This window comes from Eurytemora carolleeae, unplaced genomic scaffold (genome assembly GCF_000591075.1).
Source record: "Eurytemora carolleeae unplaced genomic scaffold, Eaff_2.0 scaffold101, whole genome shotgun sequence".
Taxonomy (NCBI): Eukaryota; Metazoa; Arthropoda; class Copepoda; order Calanoida; family Temoridae; genus Eurytemora; species Eurytemora carolleeae.
Window position 1 is genome coordinate 356,606 of NW_019396023.1, and position 13,187 is coordinate 369,792.

The following is a 13,187-nucleotide window of genomic DNA, read 5'->3' on the forward strand; positions in this document are numbered from 1 at the left end:
CATACTTTTCTCCAGGCCTCCTGCCTACTATCCTACAGAACTACTACCTACCATTCTTTTCATACTTTTCTCCAGGCCTCCTGCCTACTATCCTACAGAACTACTACCTACCATTATTTTCATACTTTTCTCCAGGCCTCCTGCCTACTATCCTGCAGAACTACTACCTACCATTCTTTTCATACTTTTCTCCAGGCCTTCTGCCTACTATCCTGCAGAACTACTACCTACCATTATTTTCATACTTTTCTCCAGGCCTCCTGCCTACTATCCTGCAGAACTACTACCTACCATTATTTTCATACTTTTCTCCAGGCCTCCTGCCTACTATCCTAAAGACCTACTACCTACCATTCTTTTCATACTTTTCTCCAGGCCTCCTGCCTACTATCCTACAGACCTACTACCTACCATTCTTTTTATACTTTTCTCCAGGCCTCCTGCCTACTATCCTGCAGAACTACTACCTACCATTATTTTCATACTTTTCTCCAGGCCTCCTGCCTACTATCCTACAGACCTACTACCTACCATACTTTACATACTTTTCTCCAGGACTCCTGCCTACTATCCTACAGAACTACTACCTACCATTCTTTTCAGGCCTCCTGCTTACTATACTTTAAATACTATCCTATACAGACTACTACCTAATATTCTTTTTATACTATCCTACAGTACTGTACTTTTCATCCTATCCTACAGACCTACTGCCTACTTTACTTTTCATACTGTCCTACAGACCTACTGCTTACTGTACTTTTCATACTATCCTACAGACCTACTGCCTACTATACTTTTCATACTATCCTATACAGACCTACTGCCTACTATACTTTTCATGCTATTCTACAGACCTACTGCCTACTATACTTTTCATACTATCCTACAGACCTACTGCCTGCTATACTTTTCATACTATCCTATAGACCTACTGCCTACTGTACTTTTCATCCTATCCTACATTCCTACTGCCTACTGTACTTTTCATCCTATCCTACAGACCTACTGCCTAGTAAACTTTTCATGCTATTCTACAGGCCTACTACCTACTAAACCTTTTATACTAACCATCAAGCCTGCTATTTATTAAACAGCGTCAATTTTCCACTAAAAAGTCATTTCCCCCTGCTGTTAATATTTCTTAGGATTGCAGGTAATTTTTGGTGTTTTTGCACGAAATCGCCTTTTTCATGTGTTATTTTTTGTATCTACCTAGGTTGTTTATTGTAGAATGTGTACGTGAATATCAGTCGCATCCTCACTGCTGCTGGGAAACTGATAGAAGGCGGCCATTATGCTGCAGTACATGTCAGGTATTTTAGTATCATTATTATCATTGTAATCATCATTTTTATTATCAGCATGGTTGTTTAAAAAGTAAATATTTGAAAATAATCTTTTTTCCATATCATGATCTGAGTTCGTTTCCCTTTTTTCCATCTGACGGCCCATTAAAAAAATTTTTTTTTTCTTTTCTTGTGACTTTTAACATTTTATATTATATATTATATTATTATATTATTATATTATATTATATGTTTATGGTTATTATATCGTTAGAAATGACGAGGATCAACCAAGACCGAAATATATTTTCAATAAAATTTGGAACTAACATCTACTTTATTTACTCTATAGAGGTTTGGTCCATCATCATCACCTAATTTTAAATCTATCTATCTATCTATCTGTCTATCTGTCTATCTAGGGATGTTGCTAGTAGACTGGATAGCACCTGGAAAGGGTTTGCTGGAGGACTAGATGAAAGAACAACCGTGTTGGCTCTTTCTGTTCTTTTTCATCAGAAAGCAGAAACTGTAAGTTTTTAAAAATTCTTACTTTTTTTACTTTTCAGTAATGAGAATCCTTATATTTTTTCTAATACTTGATTTTGTAGACCTTTGAGCTTCTTAAAGCCAATGTTTTGCTAAAATATCAAAAAGTTCACATCTTTATGTTTTTAATAGTTAATAGTTTCTTTGGAATACTCAAAGTCAAGGAATTATGTACAGGAACGCCCAACTCAGATTTACGCATGTTATGTACTGTATGTACACTGTGGGAGGAATGTAAACAAACCCAGTGCCCCCACAGAAGTTGAAGGGAAAGGACTAAAGCTCTGATGTGATATTACAGTCCAACAAAAACAAGTTAATATATCAAGTTAGAGCGAATACTTATGATTTTTGGCTTTCTGGTAATATGAAAAATACAATAGCAATATATTTTTATTCCACCCCTTGAGGCCCTTTTCCCTCAAAAATAATGCGTTTCCTGAATTCTTTTTTTTGATCTCCTCCTACTGAAGTACACAGATTTGACGCATTAGATTTGGCGGTTCCTGGTCTATATATTTCTTGATCAAAGCCGGAGCAAAGATCATCTTAATTATCAATAAAAAATTAACATTGATTTGAAAGGTTTCTTTCCTAGCTAATCCAACCTGAAGGAAGAATTGATGTTTCAATCTAGATTATTTATTTAATTTTTCCGATTACGGATTCATCTTATTCAAAAAGAATCCGGTTTCGGAAATTATTAATATTAGGATTAATATTTACTGGATATAGCTAGACAAGCAGATTTTCTACGAATTTATTATTTTATTAAGAGTTGACTGGTTTTCAATTAAAGCTGATAAAATGATCTATTAAGAAAGAGAAAGTCTCCGATTCACAACGGTACTATACAAAGCTTTATCTGATCAATACTATGGACATTTTTTAAAATGTGATTAAATTTGACAATTTCCTCTTTTGTTTTATAGAGGAATCACAATTGAAAATATTAAAGATATAATGTTACTGTTGTAAATCGTTCGTATTATAAGGCAAAGAAACTTAAAATTACCTTTACAGTCCCTTTAAGGAGAAAATGATTATCAAAGTTTTCATCATTTTTCTTTTTTTTTTCTTTCAGTATGTGGAGAATGTGAGTGGTTGGTCTGGAGGGTGCGAGGTACAGGGTGTATCTTCAGATATAACTGTTCTAGAAACATCTATTCACCATCATCAGGCTCTTTACGAAGCAATGTGTCAAGCATACACAGAGGTATATATATACAAATGTTTTCTTGTAGTTGTAATTATTTTATAATTGATGATCGGATATCCATTTTTTCTGTTATTACCCATTTAAGTATTTTCGGCTTTTAAGTGGTACCACAAAATCTACGAAGTCTCAGATTTAAAAATTGTATACTATACATTTTGAAAGTTTGATTTTATACCATGACTTTGATGGAAGATGTAAACCTGAATGAAGAATAATGAAATGTTCGTTTTCTTAACATTATGTAAAGTGGGAAAAGCTGAAATAGAAATATAGAAATTTTAACTAATAATTAACTAATAATTAAGTCTTTTAAAAAATTGAGGTCTTTGGTAACACTGTACATAAATAATTAAATTATATAATTAATTGTTTGATTAAGGTTCACTCTACAAGTAAGAAGCTGCTGTATCAACTAGATCATCTGGTTCAAGTTTCTGCTCAGACTGTTCAGGAGTCACCACAGAAGAAACATGTAAGCACATTTTTTTAATTCTTAATTTATTTTAAGGCACAAAAAACGTAGAACTTTAAAGTTCTCTTTTATAACAAATACAATTATTTCCAAGAACTCAAACTTGTCAGAACTTCCAACTTTTTGAGTATATTAGTTATGTTTTAAAAAAACTTCCTACTTTTTGAGTATATTAGTTATGTTTAAAAAATAAATTGAAAATATTACTATAACTCGCTTGTTCTTGACTGTTCAGAATTTGTACAGTGAGAACCAGAAAACTGTGAAATATGAAGACGACTTTACTTGTCTAGTGAATTGGATTGGCTTTAAGAGTCGTCTTCTTATCCGAGAGTTTTCTGGTTCACACTGTATATTAAAAGCTTTGTGCTTCAAAATTAAATGATCAGAGAAATTATAAGTTATAATTAAATTGATTGCATGGATGTTTGTTTAACAAATATTTAATGTATCCCAAGCAATTTTTAAGGCGTGAATTTCAAGAATTTGGCTCATAATTAAAAAAATCGAATTAAAAAACTGAGGGTAAAATTATTTTAGTCTTTTTTTCTTTTTTGCATGAATTTTAGTTTAGATAAAATCCTTGTTAAACCTATTTATTTATATTTTCATATCTGTAGAGCTCTGGATGTCCGCAAAAAAGAAAAGTAAGTTCAAAAATTTAAAGATAAATGGGTAACAGTCCTTGTCTTACTTGAAAAAAAAACGGTTCAAAAAAATTATTTTAATTCAAAGATTAAGTTTTTGATTGGATCAGTTCAATGCTGTAAACTTAAGAATGGGATATCCTTAATCCCGATAATTATCTCAGCTCATATCAGATCTGCTTCTCTGTTAAAGTTGATGAAATGGGGCGACAGAAATTTAAAATAAAAGCTTAATGTGTTTTTAAAAATCTGTTCTGTTCGAGGTTGCGAGATTTATAGTCATTCGAGGTTTTGTGATTTTTAAGAGAGGTTGCGGGTTTTTTATCATTAGTTCTTAATCTTTTATTCTTTTTACCCTCCGTTTTTATGAACTATAACTATTGTTCATGCATGAAATCGATACACTGTTAGAAACAATAAGACTTTAATAATTTTTTTCTGAAACAAATATTTTTAGGAGCCCCGACCCCCGCCAAAAAGTACAGATCCAGCTGCAGATTATCAAGAGGTATACATATATATATCTAAATGAATCATATTTTTGTGTCGGTTCATTTCAATTTTCTGTTATTCAACAAAAAATTTGATAAAGTATCAGTTTATTCCTGAAAACGTAAAAATGTTGTCAAACAATGCGTTTGTGATAATTGATATTTTAATTTTCACATCATTTATGAATTGAATAAAACAAACATACATATGTTAATAAATCTTAATTTATTCATCAAATGCAATGTTACGTAATTTTTTCAAAGGCACGTTGATATGTAATGTTTCAAGTTTAACATTCCTATCTGGAGCGCAATCTATCAAAAACATCACTTTTGAAAACTCACATCTCTGGTTTTTGTTTTTTAGGAAATATTGGGGAAAATGGCCATCGGGAAAAAAAAATAATATTCAAGGAGAAGGTCCAATTCCTAAAATGCCATGAAAAATAAGATAAAAACCCAAAACTTAAAAGAAGGAATTTTTAACATCTTCTTTCCTGTCTAGGGTGCTGGACATGTTCTGTCTGTAATCCACGAGATTCTAGCACACCACCGTCAGCTCGAGGCTAAATGGCATCAGAAGAAGATAAAACTTCATCAACGTTTAGCTCTCAGACTCTTCCAGGAGGATGTGAAACAGGTTCGTTAACCTCCACCTAAAGGGACCCTCCATCTAAAGAGGGTTTTACCAGATTCACAATGGTACTCTTAAATGAATGAGATATCTGTGGTTTTTAATTTTGAAAATTGATCATTTTTTATTGAGGTTTCTCAAAAAATGTAACTTGCAAACACAACAATATCTTCATAAAATAAATAAAAAACAGAATATTAATTTAAGCATATTAATAACTTTGTTATTTTTAATTTTGTTTTCTCTTTTAAATTTATGTATTAACAAGAACATTTTAAACGTTTTTAATGGGATTTTTTTTTAATATTAACTCAACTTTTAAACATTACATAGCTCTAAACTAGGATTTTTGGTACATTACAAAAATTTCATGATAAAATAATTAAAAAATATTTTATAAGGCTGTTATTAAATGATAAAAATGTGCATTCAGAAAATAAAATGTTCTTTGAGTATTTTGGCTTTAAGGTTTTGAGATAATCTAATATGAATGGACACTGTGCATAAATTCCAAACAAAATATACTCACAAGAAGAGACGTGAAGATGAATAAATGTTGTTAAGGTGTTGGACTGGTTGGAGAAGCACGGTGAGGTCTTCCTGAGGAAGAATGTTGGTATTGGAAGAAATCTTCAGAAATCTCGAGTTTACCAGAAAAGCCATGAGACATTTGAGGGAGTTGTTCAGGTAGGATTAGTGATTCATTGTTCAGGTAGGATTAGTGATTCATTGTTCAGGTAGGATTAGTGATTCATTGTTCAGGTAGGATTAGTGATTCATTGTTCAGGTAGGATTAGTGATTCATTGTTCAAACTTAACGTAGTGTAAGAAAAGCAAATTTTGAACCTTGCAGAAAATACAGGCAAAGAACGATCCAACAGCGACGTGTTATTTTGCTTATTTGGGTACTTTTTTAATTTATGTTTTTAGGATAAAAATATTGCAAGTTTAGTAATAGCAAACCTTAACTTACGAAGTTTTAAAATCTTAAAAGTTTTATTGGAAAGTTTTTAAAAACTGATTACCAAGACTAGGTAGGACCTAACAATAATAAGGGATGATATCAATGGGGAATATGAAGACGACTGATTTATGATTTTTTACTAATCCAATCAACATGAAACACAGCAATTTTACTTAATATACAGGGTGTCCCAAAAAACATTGGAATTCAGTGACGAATTCGATATCGTCTTAGTTATGAATTAGCATTGTAATACCTAATTTCAAAAGCCGTAATATTATTATATCTGCTATAATTTATTTTATGAAAGCGGTAAAAGACTGTAAAGATGTGTCTATAATGTCTCCGCAAGATGAACAGTGAGGACGGACAAGCATAGAGAATAGATTATATATTAGAGGGGAATTTTTTCAGTCCCTTTCAGCCTGAAAGGGAGTTCAAAGTGTACAAATCATGTAAATGTTCACAAATTATATGCAGTAGAGTACATTATTACAATATGTTCCCTAGACTATTCATTTCAATTTCGATTTTTTTTAAAGCTGTTAAAAAAACTTTATAATGAATTAGGTGAATAAAAAACATCATTTGATTTATAGTTATAACGGAAAATCATCGTTTGTAAAGTGAACGGCATAGAGTCTATGTGAAATGATCATTGGTCAATTATAAAAACCAGCCTGTTTCATAATTTGCTTTCCTTTTAACATTAATTTTAGATTTTCTATAAAATGATATTTCAGGGCCCAAAAGGTTATATAGCATAAATATGTGAAGTACACCAGCAGTATGGAAACAGTACGGAAACAGTACAACAAAATGGCCGTTTTACACTTATTTCTAGTAAATTCCCCTTTAATATATATTCTATTCTCTTTGCGGACAAGTTTACTCTGTTTGTATACTGCAATTTTCTTGTTTTACTAAGTACAACCGTATGCAGTCAAAACATAAACAAGCAAAATGTGAACATAGCAGACGAAACTCTTACAGATTACAGCTTTCTCAGTAGGTATCACTATACTAAATCAAAGAATTAGTTGAAAAGATGATATCGAATTCGTCATTGAATTCCTATGTTTATTGGGACACCCTGTAGGTTGATTATCAAGGCGCTGGTGAAAATAGCTCCTACTGTAGTCCATAATATTCTGCTTTTAAATTGAGATTATTAATCTATTATTTGGAATTGGTATAAGTCTTAACTGATGTATTTTTGTAGGTATGTACTTTACTATTTACGATCAGCTGACTGTCATTGTATTTCCCCATACCACTGGTAGGTGTCTCTCAATTCCACATTCTTTTAGTCCTTTCTCAAGACTTGAAAACTGAAGCGCCATCGTGGGATTTACTAAGGAACTAATATTAAGGAAAGTCTAACACTGTACCATCTACCGGCCAAAATTATATTAATAATTCCTCGTCTGAAAAATATCTAAATTTTATTTCAATCAATCCCAAAAATATTTATGACTTAGTCACGATGAAATAATAAATTCAAATTGATTTTTATCGTATGTTGTTTATGCAATATTATATGAAAATATACCTATTTTGAGAAGAATGAAACATCAGATTTAGGAAGATTGAAGAAGAATTTTTTACAGCTCTTAGTGTCAGACATTGTTATATAGTAATAAATCATGAAGGGATTTACCGTAGGGTAAGATGTTATTTTGTATTATAGACATTTTACCACTCTTAATTTCAAGGTTTAATTTTATTGACTGAATTTTGAAAAGTAATTGATCATTCAAAATACCTCTAACCATATTCTTAAGCAATACATCACAAATCTTAAATCTATCTGTTAATCTTTAAATCTATCTTTTTATCTCCTATGTCTATATGTTGGAAAGTTTTGTCCATGTATCCTCTCCATCATTTCTTCGTGTCTACCCTGTAGAGAGGTTTCTCTCATATATGTCTGTAATATATTTATCTATGGTGGACTGTTCAAGAAGTCCATGAGAATCAATATATTTTTCTATGGTGGACTGTTAAAGAAATCCATGAGAATCAATATATTTATCTATGGTGGACTGTTCAAGAAATCCATGAGAATCAATATATTTATCTATGGTGGACTGTTCAAGAAATCCATGAGAATCAATATATTTATCTATGGTGGACTGTGCAAGAAGTCCATGAGAATCAATATATTTATCTATGGTGGACTGTGTAAGAAATCCATGAGAATCAGTATATTTATCTATGGTGGACTGATCAAGAAATCCATGTGAATCAGTATATTTATCTATGGTGGACTGTTCAAGAACATGAGAATCAGTATATTTATCTATGGTGGACTGATCAAGAAATCCATGAGAATCAGTATATTTATCTATGGTGGACTGTTCAAGAAATCCATGAGAATCAGTATATTTATCTATGGTGGACTGATCAAGAAATCCATGAGAATCTGCTGTACATATGCTTTAAGTGTCTTCTGTTTGATATTCATTGTCATGTCTATTATCCATTGTATAGTGTCTATATAGTGTATTATTCTATATTGCCTGGTGTCCAATGTTTACCGCTGGTGTGTCTACTGTCTGGTGTTCAATGTATCCTGTCTGGTGTTAATGTATATTCTCAAGTTTTCAATGTATACTGTCTAGTGTTCAATGTCTACTATCTGGTGTTAATGTATGTTGTCAAGTTTTCAATGTAAACTGTCTAGTGTTCAATGTCTACTGTCTTTAGTTCAATGTGTACTGTTTAGTGTCCAATATAAAATGTCCATTGTCATATGTCTTCTATCCACTTTCTGTTCGCTGTCCACTTATGTCCACTGTTATCTGCAGAATTAATTCTGTTAATACCCGGGGCCAAAGGTTTATGCGCGTAAGGAAACCTTAAACTATTCAGATGCATAGAGTAGGTACACCAGAATTACTAAAATTTTGCATATTACTCCTTTAAATCTAAAACTAGAAAAAAGCGCTTTGCAACTTATGTATCATCATTCATCACATCTATGATCGGTCCGGTTCATTAGTTGTTTCTAAATTTTCATATTTGACTGTTTTTGTACAATTTATGTCAATCTTTAGTAGCTATAAGTTTTCCTCCAATATAACCAGTAAAAGACCAAGATTTAGTTTGTGTCTAGTTAAATTCAGTAATCTAAGATTGCAACTAATATCATGACTTAAACATTTACAGCAGCTAAACCTGGGTATAAAAGATGAAATTTTAAATTATACAAAGAATCCACGTCATTCTTTTCATACTTTTCATGCATATTTTCTTTTTTTACATTTTCATAAACTTTATTGCATGAGAGAACTTGGACACAACAAATATTTAATAAATAGAATTTTACTTTTCAGAAAATTTCATTTCATCAAAATTTTATAAAATAATATTAAGAAATTTAAAGAGAATAATTTACAATCAGTTTTTTATCTATTTTTTTTCGACGTTTTGTTATGCCCTTTTTTTAAAGGAAAGCAGTAAGAAAATAAAAAAGATTTAAATGAAAATATCATGATGTATTTGGTTGGGAGGGCTGGGCGGGGCTATAGTGGGCGTTTAGCATTTATTATTCTTCGTAATGCATGTTTTTAAATCCTTAATTTATTCAATAATGTTTTTTATTCTTTATTCTATTGTGTTGGTAGGTTGGCACCCATCTGTACATTTCCTTACGCTTGTTAGTTACACACTTTTTATATACAGGGTGACTAAGAATATTTGTGAAACATTTAACAAAAAAATATATTATTTTTTCGATTATAATTTTTTTTAATAATTTAGGCATCTTGACATTTTCTTCTTTTTGTATTGATGGAAGAGGCCAAAAACGTGTTAAAATCTTCATATTTATTGAACAAGGGTCTCATGGTTTATATTTTAAAATATGGTTCATGATTAAAGTCGTAGATTAATTAGGACACCCTGTGTTAAGGGGTTAAATACTTCTTAATTATTTTTATTTTATTTTTATTATTTGATTTACGAATTATAGCACTCAGTTTCATTTTTTTTTTGCTACATAGAATAGACCATATCAATTCCTTACTTTACAGGGGTTTAAAAACTTTTTGTATCAACAATTTCATCGCTATCTTTTTCATTACTTTGTCAAGATTTTAGTTTGTTTTAAATTTGTTCAATTAAATAATTTTTTTAAATTTTATTTTTGCCGCCAACAAATAAACATCTAAGAATAAGATGCATTAACCTTTTAAAACCAGATATTAACCGGATGTAAGAAATATAAGAAAAAGTATGAAAATATCTATTTGAAGACTTAATCGAGTAAAGTATCTGAAAATCTTCATGGGTTTCCTCGAATATGTTATAATACAGAGCACAGAATTTTGTGGATAAGACTCATCTCAAGATCAGCATCTTAAAGTTCAATATTTCTTTACTAAAAATACCGAAATTAAGTTGAGTTTCCGTTGCATAAACTCTGTACTCTGCTATCTCCTAATGCTATCTTAATACGTATCTTTACATCCATGTAAACTTTATCTGAGAGGCTATCCTAGTTTCAAGACCTTAAATTAAACACACTGACACAACACCATGTGCATTTAGGTATGTTGGTTTAAGTATTTTTCTCTCTCTCTCATTCATTCTTTACTTAATCGAATATAAGAATTAATAAACGGAGAGTTTTTAAAGCCTTGTTTTAAAATGAGATTAAATGAACAAAAAGCATTAACTTTTTTAAAACAAAACATGCTTTCTCTCTCTCTCATTCATTCTTTACTTAATCGAATATAAGAATAAATAAACGGAGAGTTTTTAAAGCCTTGTTTTAAAATGAGATTAAATGATCAAAAAGCATTAACTTTTTCAAAACAAAACATGGTTTTTGGTATTTTCTCAAAATTTTGTAACATTTTTATATGGTTTTATCTTTATGCATTTGTCTGCAGTCGGATATTTGTATGGTTTTGGTGAACTATATAGCCGGACAAAGCCTAGGGTTGTCAGAAATAATTTTTCGACGTCCTATAAAGTTTAATTTTTGATAAAATCTTTTATTATGGATAATTGAAAAAATATTTTTAAAACTTTCTAAAAACGGCATATTTTTTCTAAATTCATCTTATAGTTAAGAGTTTAAGTCAAAATAAGTATTGATAAATATTGCATTATTTCGAGTAGATATTCTTATATATGCCAAATAAAAGCTATCTGAAAGCAGGAAAAATTTTGCATATAATATTTGCCGAACCAAACCTTATTATTTTTTTAAACAAAAATTTAGATTTAATGCTGACAAAAACACAAATTTCTTACTAGAAAATGGGCCCTAAGGGCTCTCTCTATCTTAATCTAGTTCAATTAATTTGATGAAAAGTGTCGGCAAACGACACTCGACACAGTGCAGTGTTTTTATATTTAGATCAATTGTTTGCAGGATATAATAGGCCGTTTATTCATACCAAGCTGACATCTTGGAATCTTAACATCACGATCTTATATTCATTGTATAACAATAAACGTTTACAGTGGGAACCGATTAAACTATAGAGAATAGTATTTGATGTTATTATGGAACAAATAGTTTTATCAGGAGCTATATTATTAAGTACAAAAAGCCTTTGTAGTGTGTAATGTGTATCTTACAAAGTGCACAATTTTACTGTATTTCATGTTTATTAGACTTTCTAGAATCCTAAGTTAAGTCTAACAGTCGTCCTTCTACTCCTCAGTTTTAATGGTCCCACTGTACCAACATTTAACAATGGCTTTTTGTTTTATTGTTGACAAATAGTATATTTTGCTCAACTAAAAGGTTTTTTCCCCCAATTTTGAAATCATAATTATCGTTATTTTACATCTGGCTCAATGATTTATTTTTGTGATGGCTTTAAAGGTGCCTCCTTTAATAATTTGATAAAAGTTCTTCATAATTTCGGCACTTCAGCTTAGTGTAGGATGTGCAATTGCAGTTTTAACAGGAACAATTTGCACACAAGTTTTTGCAACCAAAAAATAATCTTCTGGGCCTTAGATCTTCACCTTAAAATATTAACTTGCAAACCCGTAGCTAGTACAAAAAAAATGTTCAAACGTAATGTCGGAAAAGGTATAATGGAATATGTAATGGTTAGATTTATTTCATAGCAAAATCTTAGATAGCTCCAAAAACGTTTTAATGTAACGCTGGAAAAGGATTTAATGATTTGTTTTATTTCATATTTGTAAAGTTTTTTAAAATTCCTTAATTACGTTATTGTACTTAATCATATCAGAATTCTAATATTTTAACCATAGGATAAAAAATAGAATTCGAATAAACTTTTAAACTTATACTAGAGAACCATAAACCCATTTCATCATTTTTTGAGGACGCCCTAAATTTATCTACATATGTATCTACGTATGTATATGTTACAATAAAAAATACAACCTAGAAATTTAAAGTTTGTAATCTACTTCTAAATTGAGTTTGAATGCAAGGATGAGGGTAAGGGGGGGGGGATGAAAGATTCAAGAAAAAAGGGGGGAGGGTGTTAAAAGATGAATCTTGAATAAATATTTTAAACTGTCACTCTTACCTTTTATTCAGCACTGATGTATGTTCTTTTATAATAAAATATTTTCTTTAGAAATGTATGGGTGGAAAGTTTAAAATTCGTTTTTTTTTTCATTAATTTTTATATATTTGCATTTTGATCATGTTTTTTCAATTTTTCAAGAATATATGTGAGATTTAAATTTTTCCTGAATCAAGGATGGAATTTCCCGTTGATTGGTAACTAGTGAATAGTTTGCTTAATCGTATGCACATATACGCATCCACAGCTTGTCTTACGCAGATAATACATAAACCATGTGTGTCTGCTAGTTTGTCTGTGTGTGTGTGTTTTCAACTAACTCAACAGTCAACTCTTCCTTCAGTATAGAATTGAGCGGTGTAGAGTAAGGATGTGCGTTCTGTGCACGTTAT

The 13,187-nt window shown here is 30.7% G+C and overlaps 1 protein-coding gene across 7 annotated transcripts in view; it reads left to right on the top strand.

The window, feature by feature from the left end:
• The window catches only part of LOC111702650 (triple functional domain protein), a gene marked incomplete at its 3' end in the record, with an annotated part of 222,423 nt that overhangs the window by 124,196 nt on the left and 85,040 nt on the right, over positions 1 to 13,187 (top strand). For 6 of the 7 annotated variants that reach the window (XM_023474874.1, XM_023474442.1, XM_023474579.1 and 3 more), the window contains 8 exon segments: positions 1,234 to 1,316; positions 1,712 to 1,820; positions 2,923 to 3,054; positions 3,437 to 3,529; positions 4,150 to 4,176; positions 4,634 to 4,684; positions 5,173 to 5,307; positions 5,866 to 5,988. In XM_023474874.1, coding sequence (XP_023330642.1) covers positions 1,234 to 1,316; positions 1,712 to 1,820; positions 2,923 to 3,054; positions 3,437 to 3,529; positions 4,150 to 4,176; positions 4,634 to 4,684; positions 5,173 to 5,307; positions 5,866 to 5,988 — 753 coding nt within the window. 7 annotated transcript variants of the gene reach the window in all.